Genomic DNA, 13,702 nt, shown 5'->3' on the forward strand with positions numbered 1-13,702 from the left:
ACTTTTACCTCTGCTCTTACCCAGCAGTCAGAAAAGGAATCGAGATGGAAATGTGTACCTGTGACCTTCTTTTCTTGTATTCTGGTCCTACAGGTAATTAGTTTCCTACTCCTCATACCAGATCTAAGGCAGCAGCTGTGAAACCTGAGGGTAATATATATTCTACGATACCCGGGAATGCTTCTCAGATCCCATGAATGAATATTCAGCCCTGCCAAGAGTTCAGCTCGGTACCAGCATGAGGTCTGACCGGTAATCTCCATTCCCTGCCACTGTTCCTATACTAAAGAAACATATTCCCAAACGGTTTCCCAAATGGATTCCAGCAGTGTCAAATCAACAGACTAAAGCCTGACGGACCATCAGCTGACACCAACAACAGCTCACTGCGGATGCAGGAGGCATGAGGGCAGCTGAGGGATGGAGGAGGACACTCGCAGGAGCTGGGCAGTGGGAGGAGTGGGGGAGATGCAGTCAAGACATACGCACGTGGCTACGTTTATTCATGGGCATTTGACCAGAGGTGAGAAGGCAGCTTTGTAAAAATAGCACCAAGGGGAAGGGGATTCACCTCCTCATTTGCAGTCTGCTCCTGGGAGCTCCCAGTTTGCTCCCACCAGACCAGACTGAAGCGATCAGGGTAAAATCCGCTGCTGTGGGATTAGGAGGTGGAAATCGAAAGAGGACACTGGGATGAAATACCCTTCATTCTCACACATGTAACGTCACAGACCGATTCCCTGGATATAATTTCATTTCCCTTCTCCCTTGTGTGCGTTGGAGATGCACAATGGGAGGAGAAGGAGATAACTAGTAGCAAAAGGAAAAGAAGAAAGGGCATCCCACAACTCCTACAACCTTTCCACAGCTGCCTGAAAGGAGGTTGGAGGGAGGCGGGGGTCGGTCCCTTTTCCCAAGTCCCAGCTGACAGGACAAGAAGAAACAGCCTCAAGTTGCACCAGGGGAGGTTTAGATTGGATATTAGGAACAATTTCTTCACCAAAAGGGTTGTCAAGCATTGGAAGAGGCTGCCCAGGGAAGTGGCTGAGTCACCACCCCTGGAGGTATTTAAAAGACGTGTAGATGTGGTGCTTAGGGACATGGTTTAGTGGTGGACTTGGCAGTGCTCGGTTAACAGTTGGACTCGAGGATCTTAAAGGTTTTTTCCAACCTGAATGATTCTATGATCCCTTATTCATTCACACATGCACACACAGAGGAGGCAGTTGAGGAGGAAGGAGGCATGAGTGCAACGCGTTCATTGAGAAGAAACCCTCTCAAACAAGGAGAAAACAGCAGGATGGCAATGGAGAAGGAAAACCATTCAACTGTGAAGCATTTTGGGGAGAGGGAGGCTGCTCCACTTTGCACTGGGAAGGAGGGAAGGAGACTAACCACAGTTACTGGGTACCAAAGGCCTCCTGCTCCCTCTGCAGCCGTCACTCTGCCCAGCTTGTCACCCAGCCCTGCCTTGTTTACAGCCTTTTCCCCGGCTAATGCCTGGGAGTGGGGAGCATGGGTGTAAATCCAGCGAGTGCTTCAATGCTTTTTACTTAGCATTCAGTAGAGCAGGAGCTGAAACCAAGATCTCTCTTCATATCTTGGTTCCTTACCCACCAGCACGTACAGCCCTTTGTGCATGCCCTTCTTCTCCTCCTTTTTCTTCCTTCCGTCTTCTTTTCAAGGAAAGTGAGAGTAATGGCTTCACTCTCTCCCAAGCTCTGAAGGAATTTCTCATGTCCCATTAAAGAACTGCAACAAAACCCCCTTACTGAATAAAAAGATGATATAAATCTTTGTTTTCTAGTTTTCTTTTTGATGAGGCTTACAGGAAAGCTAGAGGAGGAATGCTTGTTAGTGAATTTGGATGGAGTTCTGGAGGATGATAACCTCTTGGTGCTGAACTCTTCAGTTCTACCAAGAGGTAACATTCCTTGCACATCCCCTGAAAACTTCTGAACTTTTCATTATATCAGAGTTGGATTTTTCTGCTTACTGATGATTTTTGTTGTTTTTACTTATAATTGCTACTGTTCTCTAAAACAGTTCTGAAAAACTACAATCAACACATGAAGGCTCCTGTGGTAACTGGCACACATCCACACAACTGAGAGCTAGGTACTACAAACTTTAAAAATACTTCTGCCAAGGAACTATTCAGTGAGGTATGTCGTGGCTAGTGCTTCTTCCCTAGGAAAAAGAAAACACCTAAAAGACTTTTTATTAAATTACTCTCCTTTGTAAAATCATATCTCTTTACTATTTGAACATTGATGCTCTTTTTTTTCCTTCTTGTTGGTTTTGCCAAAACTTCAACATCTTTCAGATATAACAGACAAAATGAAAATGTAGTGGAAATTCAGGCATGAGGAATAAAGAATTGAGCTAATGTAATTTGCATGATTTTGATTACTGATGATGGGTCTTTATAGCTTGACGTTTTGGTCTGCCGCATGCACCCCAGTATTTATCTAACTGCCCCACCAAACACAGTCACACTCCAAAACAGCACAGATGGCAAAAGTATTTCCATATATGTTTTGCGGTAGTCTTCTAAAGGAAGCAAGCATTCTGCAGAAGCAGAATAATGCGATTGAAATATGTTTAATTTTTAACCTATTTTAGCGTTAGAGTTATGCAAATTTGATTAAAGCAGAGATTTAAACCAAAACTGAACTGCACACTGAGCAACAGCTGCATATGGTCTGCAGGTGGCTTTCCACAGCAGCATGATGTTCCACGGTCCTTCAGCTCCCTCTGCTGCTTAATCGATTCCCATATTTTTCATATTTGCAATGAGATTTTACTCATTTTTTTTAGCCTCTGTTTTGATGAGAAAAAATGATGCAGATTAAAATTGCACCTAAAGCAATTAAATGATTGCCTGAATTGATAAACAGTGTGTGCAAAGTTTCATGTAATTGTTGTCCCTCCTTTCCTCAGGGAATGACAAGAAGCCCATCAGCCTCTTCTGATTGCTTTCTGGTGAGTTGTAGTGCACATATTCTGCCATTACAATTTGACTTGGTGTAACGAAAATGTATCTGTTGCTAAAGCTGACGTTTCCTGGTTATGTAATTTTGTTTCATACTGATTTTTTTTTTTTTTTAAATAATTATGTCTTTATATAACTCAGGGTACTCTTTATTACCGACATCTCTTGCAGATATCTCTGGAATACTTTCTTTCCTAGATTTTGATGGTGTTCATCTATCAAAAATGCTAAAGAAAAGCAATTTCTAAGTAGACTTGACAAAGCTTATCCCAGATAGAAGACAGCTGTATATATTCAGACAACGTGTTGGTCCAAATGCAATATAAGTGCAAACCACACAAACACACACACACATTCATTAAAGTAGGACTTTGGTTAATAAGGTATAATGAAGGGAAGGAATTATCTGCCAGAATATGTGTGAGAAGTATTATAAAAAAACTCAGTATTATACATCATACTGACTAAATGGGGATTTGAAAAGCAGTAGAGGTTAAGGGAATATTAACACACAAGATTATGCTGTTCCAAGGCATCTCTGTTCCTCAGGGGATTTTAGAAAACCCAGAAGGTCTACCTAGATTACATCAAAGATGGGAAGCTTAGAATTCAATGTGTAATTTTCTCTATAGGTATGTAGGGTATTATATCCATTTTTTTCTGTTCAGATATTCAGCCATGCGATTATGTCAGTCACTGATGCAATTACCCCAAGAAAATAAGATTATGAAATCTCCATTTGAAATTCCACAAAAGTACTGAAATCACAGGTTTGGGGAATCTTGGCCAAGACGTTACTTCCTCTGAGACAACTAGGATGACTTTCCGAGGGATCTGCATTAATGCTTAGCCCCAGAAACAACGGCACCCGTGGGTATGAATTATGCTACACCTGGGAATAAATGCAACCCACCCGCAGTCCAACAGGAACAGAACAACTCAGACAAATCAGGCTTGGTCAGACCTCTCGGGCACTGCTTGGATGCATTGCTTTGTCCTTTGCGAGGATAGCACTTACATTTGAATCTTTTCCAAGTGTTTGCTGCTGTTTGGGAAACGGCGACGGCTCTGCTCGGGGGACAGGAGAAGTGGCTGTCTTTGCTATCGCCTTCTTCATGCAGCTTGCTCCTGAGTGACACCTTAGGAGCAAGCCTGTTGGGCTGGAGACTGATTACGTGACCGAATTCTTCTTGGGAGGAAATGACTGAATGATGGTCAGATCCAAAAGGTGGTAGGCATGTGAAATAAATAGGTGGATCGCAGGAGCCCAAAGCTGGGGTCAAACGAGAGCCCCCTCAGAGGCTGCCTAATTCTGGAGGTACTTGGGAGGACCTTCCCCTTCCAGCCTTAGCGCCTGTCAGGCACTTCAAATTTGTGAATGTCCTGACCTTCCCTTACCTGAGCCGTTCAGCGCCTCAGTCCCGCTCAAGTCTCACCAGGGAGTCTGCTGCCCTACTGCAGCCAAATCTCATGGTTACGTATTGCCTGAAAAAGCTTCATACGCCGACAGTCCCGTTGTCACAAAATATATGGGGACACAGAACAGGAGAAGGCAACACCGATCATCACACCCAGTCCTCCACCACTGGAGACAACCAGAACACGAGCAGCAATTCGGGGCATAAGGGACGCAAGTCACAAAAGCTTTCCCATTGCTGACGAGTGGTAGACCTACGGAAAAAAGGCCAACATCCCAGCTGGGATGTGCCGCCGTCAGGAAAGAGAAAGCATTCGAGGTCACGCCAATGAGCTTCATCCCTGCAGCAAGAAAGACCATCACTTAACATGAAATTCTCAGGCGATTCAGAGGGCTGCTCCATCCAGGTCTGCCTTTCTCGCTGACCACTCTGTCCCAGTGGTCACTACAGGCTCGGGAAGCGTAGCTCCCTACTAACACCCCAGTGTGCAGGGTAACCCGGACCGCACAGGCGTAATTGCCTGCTTCAGGTCTTATTTCTGAGGATCAGATGCACCCGGCCTTGCCACTGTCACAGCTCAGGTCAGCACCGGACTTGTCACACGCGACTCTGCGTTCAGAGGCTGCAAACGTAAAGCTGTGCACTGGTGCCTGAACAGCGCGAAATAGCGTCCAGCCGCTCAACAGAAATACCGGTCATCCCTATCAAATTAATCAAGTAAAATTTCCTTTCTGATCCCAGATTTGGTGATTAGTTTAACCTTGAGCACGTGAGTAAAATATACCAAGGTGGTACGATAAGGGTCTAAGATCTCAAATCCATCAGCTCGTCCTAACCCAACTGTACTCAGCCTATCCCTGCAGTCTCCTGCCAGGGAGGGCAGTGAAGAACTGAAACCCAAAGTTATAGATCTTTGGGGGTGGAGAGCGTAAAGGAGGCGGAATAGCCCTTTCCTTTACAAACTTTGCCAATGACCAGGAGGAATCCTGAAATACAGGATTATTACAACAGAAAGAAAATGCAAATAAATGTGAACACAAAACAATCTAGTTTCAGTTCATCCTTTTTGGAATACTAAAGGACTTAACATTTCTCATTCTGGGATCAACCTTTTCCCTAAACTTTTCATCCTCAGCATAAACAATGCATATTCCTTGTTCTCTATCTTATTTAGAACACCTTTACTCTTCAGATGCTTATATACCATCTTCTAATTTCCTCTTTAAATTAACCATGACCATTTTATAACTGTTCAACCTTGTACTTAAATTCCCTCTCCCAATATATTTATGGAGTCATCACTTCCACTCTCATCCAGTTTTTCTCGCTTTCTTTCCAAACCTTGTTGAGAAAGACAACTGAAGAAAGCAAAACTCATGGCGCCAAGGAAAGCAAGAGCAGAATGACAAATTTGTGGTCCTGCGATAGGGACATTCTTTTGGGAATGGGTGAGTGAGAACCTGGGCTGCAGGACCTGGGTGTCCAGGTCTCCCAGGACTGCTTTTGCATTTTACAATAAGCAGAGAACAAATAAAATTCCTATGTGTACGCAGCTATTCTTCCAAGTGATTAAGCCCGAGGTCTGGGTTCAAACTGCAATTTTGCATGGTGACCTTACACACTGTCTAAGCCCCTCCAGGTAGCAGGTGGCATTCTACTGCTATTTCCAGATAGTTTTAACCCAACAAGTAGCAGGGCAGAGTACTTTTTTGCCTAATTGAAATCAATGTGAACAAAACATGATTGGTAGATTCTTGTGCTTAGGACTCAAGTTCCAGGTAGGGACTTGACCTATCATCACACCTACAGCAGTAAATTAACATGCCTGGAACGGCTTTCTGGCACTTGAGGTAAGTGAACAGAACAATTCAGATTTATATTTTCAAACTTTTCAAATCTCCAGAGTGCATGCATGCAAGCTATCTAGCTGAGATGTTCCTAAGTCCATGTTGATTCTTTAGCCACGTCCAGTACACGTGTAAGGGTGCTAGCGGAGTACCCCAGGTACTGGTGTCGGGGCCAATGCTGTTTAATCTCTTCATTACCAACCGGGAAGATAGGAGTAGCGCAACTTCTGAAAGTTTACAGACATTACAACGCTGAGGTGAGCGGTTGATACACCAGAGGTTCGTGCTGCTATTCAGACAGACCTTGACAGGGCAGAAAAGACACTGGCAGTGCAGGTGGACACCAGCTTGTACGCAAGAAACACAGCCTTGCAGAAAAACAAGGTCAACAGCCCTCTCAGCCGCATTAGGAAGAACATCGCCAGCTGATTGAGGGAGGTGATTTTCCAACTCTGCTCAGCACTGGTGAGACATCTGGAGTGCTGGGCCCAGTTCTGGGCTTCCCAGTACAAGACAGACATGGACTTAGCAGAGCGAGTCCAGCAAACTGCCATGAAGATAAATGGATAGGAACACCTGACCAACAAAGGGAGACCGAGAGCTGGGACTCTTCAGCCTGGAGAAGAGAAAGTTCAGGGAGATCTTGCCAATGCGCATAAATACCTGATGGGGCGAGGGTGGAAGGACAGAAGACTGAGCCAGAGTCTTCTCAGCAGCACCCAAGAAAAGGACAAGAGAAGATTGGCACAAAGTGAAATACAGGAAACTCCATTTACACACAAGGATGTGTCTTGGTTTTGGCTGGGATAGTTAATTTTCTTTCTAGTAGCTGGTACAGTGTTATGTCTTGGATTCAGTATTAGAAGAATGTTGATAACACACTGATGTTTTCAGTTGTTGCTGAGCAGCTTTTACACCAAGTCAAGGATTTTTCAGCTTCTCATGCCCAGCCAGTGAGAAGGCTGGAGGGGCACGAGGAGTTGGGAGGGGACACAGCCAGGACAGCTGACCCAAACTGGCCAAAGGGGTATTCCATACCATGTGATGTCATGCCCAGTACATCAACTGGGGGGAGTAGCCCGAGGTGGGAGGAAGGAGGATTGCTGCTCGGGAGCTAACTGGGCATTGGTGAGCAATTGCATTGTGCATCACTTGTTTTGTATATTCCAGCCCTTTTATTAGTATTGCCATTTTATTATTGTTATTATTATCATTAGTTTCTTCTTTCTGTTCTATTAAACTGTTTCTATCTTGACCCAAGAGTTTTACCTTTTTCCTTCCGATTCTCTCCCCCATCCCACTGGGTGGGGGGGAAGTGAGTGAGCAGCTGCCTGGTGCTTAGTTGCTGGCTGGGGTTAAACCACAATAGGAGGAAAAAACCCAGAGCAACCTACAGGGGCGATCAAATGCTGGAACAGATTATCCCAAGAGGCTACACAGTCTCCATCCTTGGAGACACTCAAAACCCAACTAGACACGCTCCTCGGCAACATGCTTTAATTGACCCCGCTCTGTGCAGTGTGGGTGAAAGAGTAGCGTCTCCAGAGGTCCCTTCCAACCTCAGCAATTCTATGCTACTGCAGTTGCGAACAACTTTACACAGGAAAACTGACACGACCAGCACTACTCGGACCTTAACATCCTGTGAAGTTCAAAGCCTGTCTGAAATGTTTTGCACTTCATATGAAACAGTAGCAATCACGGCACCATCTCATCTTTTGTGGAACTAAATTTCCCGCTTCAGTCTGGATCCAGTAACTGTTACAGCAGCTATGCCTACAGACCTTTGACTGGGGACCCACATCTCCATTACATCAGTGAACCACACCTCTGGTTGAACCACACCTTTAATTTCAAGAGAAGAAAACATGGTTCTCTTGCACCCATGATGATGGTTATAATACCTTATACTTGGAAATAACAGAGGAACAAGACAGCTTCTCTCAGGCTTAGAATGAAGCTAGCAGCCTCTTGCTTTCCTCAGATGGACTTACCTAACAAGAAGACAATGACCATAGGCTACACCAACATTTTGAGCAAAACTCAAGCTGATGGACAGACTCTCGCCCATGCTTATACAGCTTGTAGGTTTGATCTGGTAAGCAGAATTGTCAGTCAAACTCCCCAAAAGCCAAAGGGTTTTATGTACATGTAAAGTTAATGTTAGATGAGCTAGAATTCCAAGAATTTCAGGAGGTGCTCAAAAACAACTGTGGCAGTTTGGCTAAACCCCAAATTTAATATAGTTATTAAATCTAGACCCAAGAGCTGTAGTTCAGTTGCCCATCTTTTAAGATGGAATGATGAAAATCAAGTTTATGACTGTGTATCAAAGATAGTGGAAATGTAAAGATTTTATGAAAAGATTTATTCAGTAACAACAAAACTTTTAGAAACCAAGTCCTAGGCAGACTGCGCAGAATTAAATGTGCATTGAAATGTGTAGATCATTGTTTGACAAGTCGCTTGGTGTACTAAGTTATGTTACTGGAACAGCAGGTGAGGAAACATGGGTTTTCATCTTGTTCATTTACTTTGTTTGCTTCCACGGAAGTCAGCTCTTGGAAAAAGTTTACAAAATTAATTGACACATTTGATAAACTGCCCTTTCCACCAGCACTGTGTGCATATACTGTAACTCCAGATGTTGCAGAACAATCAGATATTAACATAATTTTTCAGTTGTTTTTTTTTTTCCTTTACAAGTTAGCATTATAGCGATCTCTGTTCTGAAAGTCTCTATAAGCACGTTTTGCATCTGTTTTACTGTGCGGGATTCTTCCAAAAGGTTCCAGATCATTGAAGCAGGCATCAAAAACTTCATCCACAGCTTTTTCTGCCATTTCTTTGCTAACTTTTCTAACAGCCAGAATGGAACGAATTGCTCTGTCTCGTACACAAGCCTAAAGTGGGAATTAGAGATAAAGAAAAATCCGTCGTTATTAGGATAAGTAATTTTTTTTCCAGATTTTGTCAAGTATTAACTCCTACTACATACACAATAATTTTGTATCGCAGAAGAGTCAAACAATGCCTGTAATGAGCCTTGAAGTACATTTTTGCTCCATCCTGTGTTAATTAGGTGTTTTAGTTTTCCATGTGCAAATAAACCATCAGATAAGTAAAAGACATTCCTTAGAACAGGAATTAAAATACAATTGGGCATTTGTTGTAGGTACCAAGTAGTTGTACAATTTGACTTGGACACAGGAGAAAATACGTCAGAAAGAAACAGCCATAAACACCAGCTAGTACTTTTCCAACTGAAATGCTGTAAAACATAAAGGAATGACTCCTCTACGGGCCTTCATTTTGATACCTCTCTTTATGGCAACTTTTGCTTATACAGTTTGTCTACTAAAAGATAAAAAAAGATGTAAACACCCCCAGCTACAAGCTAACTGTCACTCTAAAATGAGCAACTACTTGGCACTCAACCCGTAGTCTTTGTTACTATTAAAAAAAAATTAATTGCTGTAAGACTTAACACACGTGGTTATTTAGAACCCTTGTCATTCTCCTTCCTCCAGTTTTCAAAGTCTTTTTAGAGTTTTACCCACTTACAGTGGGTAAGGTATTCCCACTACATTTCCTGCAAACCCCGATTTTTGTTTGGTTCTTATTAACCACCCATTACCATTGTCAGTGGTAATGCTCTATGGTATGAGGAATTTCACTCCAACAAAAACAAGGTGGAAAAAAAATTTATCATTAATCATTAAAGGTTATTAAAGGTTAATCAAGAGAAAGCAGCAAGTCCATGGCATCTAATTCTTTCTCTAATGTTTTCAGCTATGAAAGTGTAGAAGGCTGCGATCAAGTAGGTAGAGATGGCTTGTAACAAACCAGCAGACTTTAACATCTACAGCCTTTACCTGATGGTGTCCTTTTAACCCAAATTTAAACCTGGCTATTTCATTCATCAGTGTACAGTCTCCACTGAGATTAGCAGCTCGAATCTATTGAGAAAAAAAAGGCACACGATCAGAGAAACACATGGAAATACAAAGTCAAAAAAGCTGTAACATTTTCTTCTTCAATATCTTTCTGGTGACTGCTGGTAGAGAATATTCCCAAGGCCACTTCTACTCATTAACTACATATTACCCTTTACATCCGCCCTCTCAGCCTCAATGAACTGCAAAGTATTACTATAGAACCTGTAAGTTTCTCCAGGGACCAAGTCTCACATATTCCCAAAGCTTAAATGAATAAGCAGAAGAGGTCATACGTGTGTGTGTGTGTCTATACACACACACAAACTGCCAGAAGAACATGGAAAGTAGTATTCTCCCCAGTCTATATCAGAAGCTGAAACAGGAGTCAGGAAGAAAGACAGATACCTTTCAAAGACTACAGCTGCAATACCCAGAAGAGCAGTAACCTACCCGCTTTAGGAAAAGCCACATTTAAATGAGCATGTATGTTTTAGCTTGTTAACTGTCTTGTCCTGTGCACTGTAATTTCTTTTGCCTGCCAACTGTTCCACACCCTACCCCTCTGTTAGGAAATACAACTAAAACTAGATTTCCTATAATTAAGTACCAAGATGAGAATAAACGCATGGAAAATATGAAAAGTAAGAATTAAAAAGCTGACAATAAAAATCGTAAACACCATATAATAAAACAAGTATCAAAAGGCCTCCATGTCCTCATCCACGAGCTTTTTAATCTTTTTTTTTTCTCCCCTGTCCTACTGAGGAGGGGGAGTCAGAGGATGGCTTGGTGGGTGCCTGGCAGCCAGCCAAGGTCAACTCCTCACAAATATGCAGAATGGCTTTACTGATACCACATTGGGTTACTTCACTAAGTTTTATCTATAAAAAGATAAAGATAATACATGACTGTGACTCTCTTCCACAGCAAATATGAATTTAATTAACGAATTAAAATTAATTTTTATGAAATCTGGTTTGTTCTATACCAAACTCATTATTTTGCTTCTCTCATATACTGTTTATAGGCGAAACCTGTCCACATCTTAAGTCTGGAATCAAGTATGTTCTCATTAAAAAAACCACCAACCAATCAAACAAAAAAACCCCCACAACAACAACAACAAAACCCCAAACCCCAAGACAAAGCCACTATAACATTTTTGTATCATTTTACATATTTTTAAAAAAAGTTTAAAAGCCACCTAATTCACACAGTCACAAGAACATACCTTCATAATATTAATCATAAGGGTAAGTTCTTCTGTGGTCAAATGATATGGATCACATCAGAAATCAACTAAAAGCACGTGAATACACACAAGTCGTGTGCACAAGAGGAATCCTTCCTAGCCTGTGCTCAGTGTAATTTCACCTCCTAATGCATCAATTTTTAAGGCCTTTCAAGCAACAAATTCCTACGTCCTCTGAAATGGCCATGGAGTCATAACTAAAGCGTACTATTAGCAACACCACAATTAATCAAAAAATGTATGTTATAGGAAAAGACAAGTTTGCTGTTAACCAAAGAAATCTAAACAAAAATAAGGGTACCATACTTCTGTGACAACAACCCAACATCCCAAGACCTGCAGGCAAGAAAAAGAACCCTATAAACACGTGATTAATGTGTGAATGTGTTTTCACCTCTGACTACTCTCATTTGTTATTAAACACTACTTCTTGTGGTTACACTCACAGTGATCACATTCTACTTAATATGACACTGACTTAACCATATTTGTGAAAACTAAATATTTGTTTTCTGAAGGAAACTATTTAGGTTGATCTGACAGAAAGGACAAAATGTCTTAAGAGATTTAAACCAAACGAAGTCTGTGTAACAGCATGCCTATTTAAACATGAAGCACCCCTAATAACCAGCAGTAATTAATATAATGACTACATTAGAAGCATTTTAACTTACCTCTGAACATGCTAAGTGTTTGACATTATTAAACCAGTCAACATGTGCACGGCAGTGATCAAAAGCATGAATCAATTCATGCGTGACCACCCGGTTCATATGGGATTGGTGGCGAATGTTGTTCTGACACAGAACAATCTGTAGAAAAAAAAGATATAGGTAATATTTTCACCAAGTTTGAGTATCTCCCTTACTTCTCAGAGACCCAGCACACATCACCTACAGCATTTAGACTCTTTAGATCAGTGTTTTTCAACATTAACAGCCTCATCATTCTGCAGTGTACTAGTTCCAATACCATGGAACACCTTTCATTTATCTTGTTTTCACAACTAACTCAGATATCACCGTGAGTACATTTAATCCTAGTAACAAAATCCTAAAAAAACTGGTAGTCCTTTGAAAGGGGACAGCATCCAGTGCCTACCTGAGATGTGGCAGAATCAAAACCTCCACTGACACAACCATCACAGTTCTCGCAGGAAAAGTGCCGGTCATTGAAGACAGTGCTGAAAGGACCAAAGAAAGTTGTAGGGAAGAATTTGAAAGAGACCAGTAACTCCATATAATGGTGATGTTACGACACAGAACAAGATGAATTAGTTTACGTACCAACCAGATTGCTTCATAGCCTCAAGAAGAAGTTGAGCATATGGATCTAGAAAAACATTGCTGCAATCAATTTCTCTAGACAAAAGTTTTGAAAGTCATCTATAATCAAAATGTAAAGACAGTCAAGAAAAAAAAAGAAAAAGCACTACACATGCACAAATTCATACTTTGCAATATTTAATCCTAATGCAATGCAGCTGGCACCCTGTTACAGCTCGAGCTATGTAAAGGGATACAGAATCATGATATATACACAGCTATTCAGGAATCAAGTCACTGCTGACACTATTTTAGTAGTAGTGGACAGAAAGAGAGTGGCCTATAGCGACCGTTGTTTTGAGTAAGATTCACAGTCAACATTACGTGGCGAGGAGGGCCCAAGCGAACCAGAAAGGGACAAATCCTCTCAAACTTTCAAGAGAAACAAGCCAGAGAAGGTCCTTCTGGCAGGACAAAAAAAGCCCACAGCCGCCCTGGAAATTCGCCATTTTCCCCGCCCGACCCACAACCGGCCCCCTCCCGCCCCGACACCCCGCGGCCCAAGGTCACCGCGGCAGGCCGCACCGGCGGGGGACACGGACCTCCCCCCGCCACACACACACACACACCCCGGGATCCACCCGGGGCACCGGAGGGGGGCCAGGGTACGGGGGAAGCGCTTACTTGTGTCCAGGGTCATCCTCAGCATCAGCTGGCACCTGTTGTGGAAGGTGAAGAGGCTGCGGACGAGGAAGCTCTGCGGCTTCTTGTTGCGGTCCGGGAAGAGCCGGTAGCCGAAGTCGTCATCCTCCTCCTCCTCCTCTGTCCCCTCGGCCGCCTTCCCCTCAGCCGCCGCCGCCGCCTCCTCTCCTCGCTCCATGGCGCCCGGCGGCGGCGGCGGACCCGAAGGGGAAGAGGCCGGTGGCCAATCGCCGCGCTAGCTCCCCCGTCACGTCACCGGAGGGGGCGTAGCCGGCCCGGAGGAGC

General features: G+C 43.0%; 1 protein-coding gene across 3 annotated transcripts; it reads right to left on the minus strand.

Annotated features, from left to right (window-relative positions):
* Positions 1–8,089: 8,089 nt before the first annotated feature.
* Positions 8,090–13,620, minus strand: ATP23 (ATP23 metallopeptidase and ATP synthase assembly factor homolog). 3 transcript variants are annotated; one of them, XM_052790548.1, is made up of 6 exons: positions 13,400–13,620; positions 12,737–12,782; positions 12,552–12,633; positions 12,125–12,262; positions 10,136–10,219; positions 8,090–9,163 (listed from the first exon to the last, which is right to left on the minus strand). In XM_052790548.1, the coding sequence occupies exons 1-6, from the start codon at positions 13,593–13,595 to the stop codon at positions 8,960–8,962; spliced, it is 750 nt and encodes a 249-aa protein (XP_052646508.1). In that variant the 5' UTR covers positions 13,596–13,620; the 3' UTR covers positions 8,090–8,959. The 3 variants fall into 3 exon arrangements, with proteins under 3 accessions (XP_052646508.1, XP_052646510.1, XP_052646509.1); XM_052790550.1 differs by having other exon boundaries at positions 12,737–12,835; positions 13,400–13,578; XM_052790549.1 differs by lacking the exon at positions 10,136–10,219.
* Between the last annotated feature and the right edge of the window lie 82 nt (positions 13,621–13,702).

The sequence above is a fragment of the Harpia harpyja genome, chromosome 6, assembly GCF_026419915.1.
Source record: "Harpia harpyja isolate bHarHar1 chromosome 6, bHarHar1 primary haplotype, whole genome shotgun sequence".
Lineage (NCBI taxonomy): Eukaryota > Metazoa > Chordata > Aves > Accipitriformes > Accipitridae > Harpia > Harpia harpyja.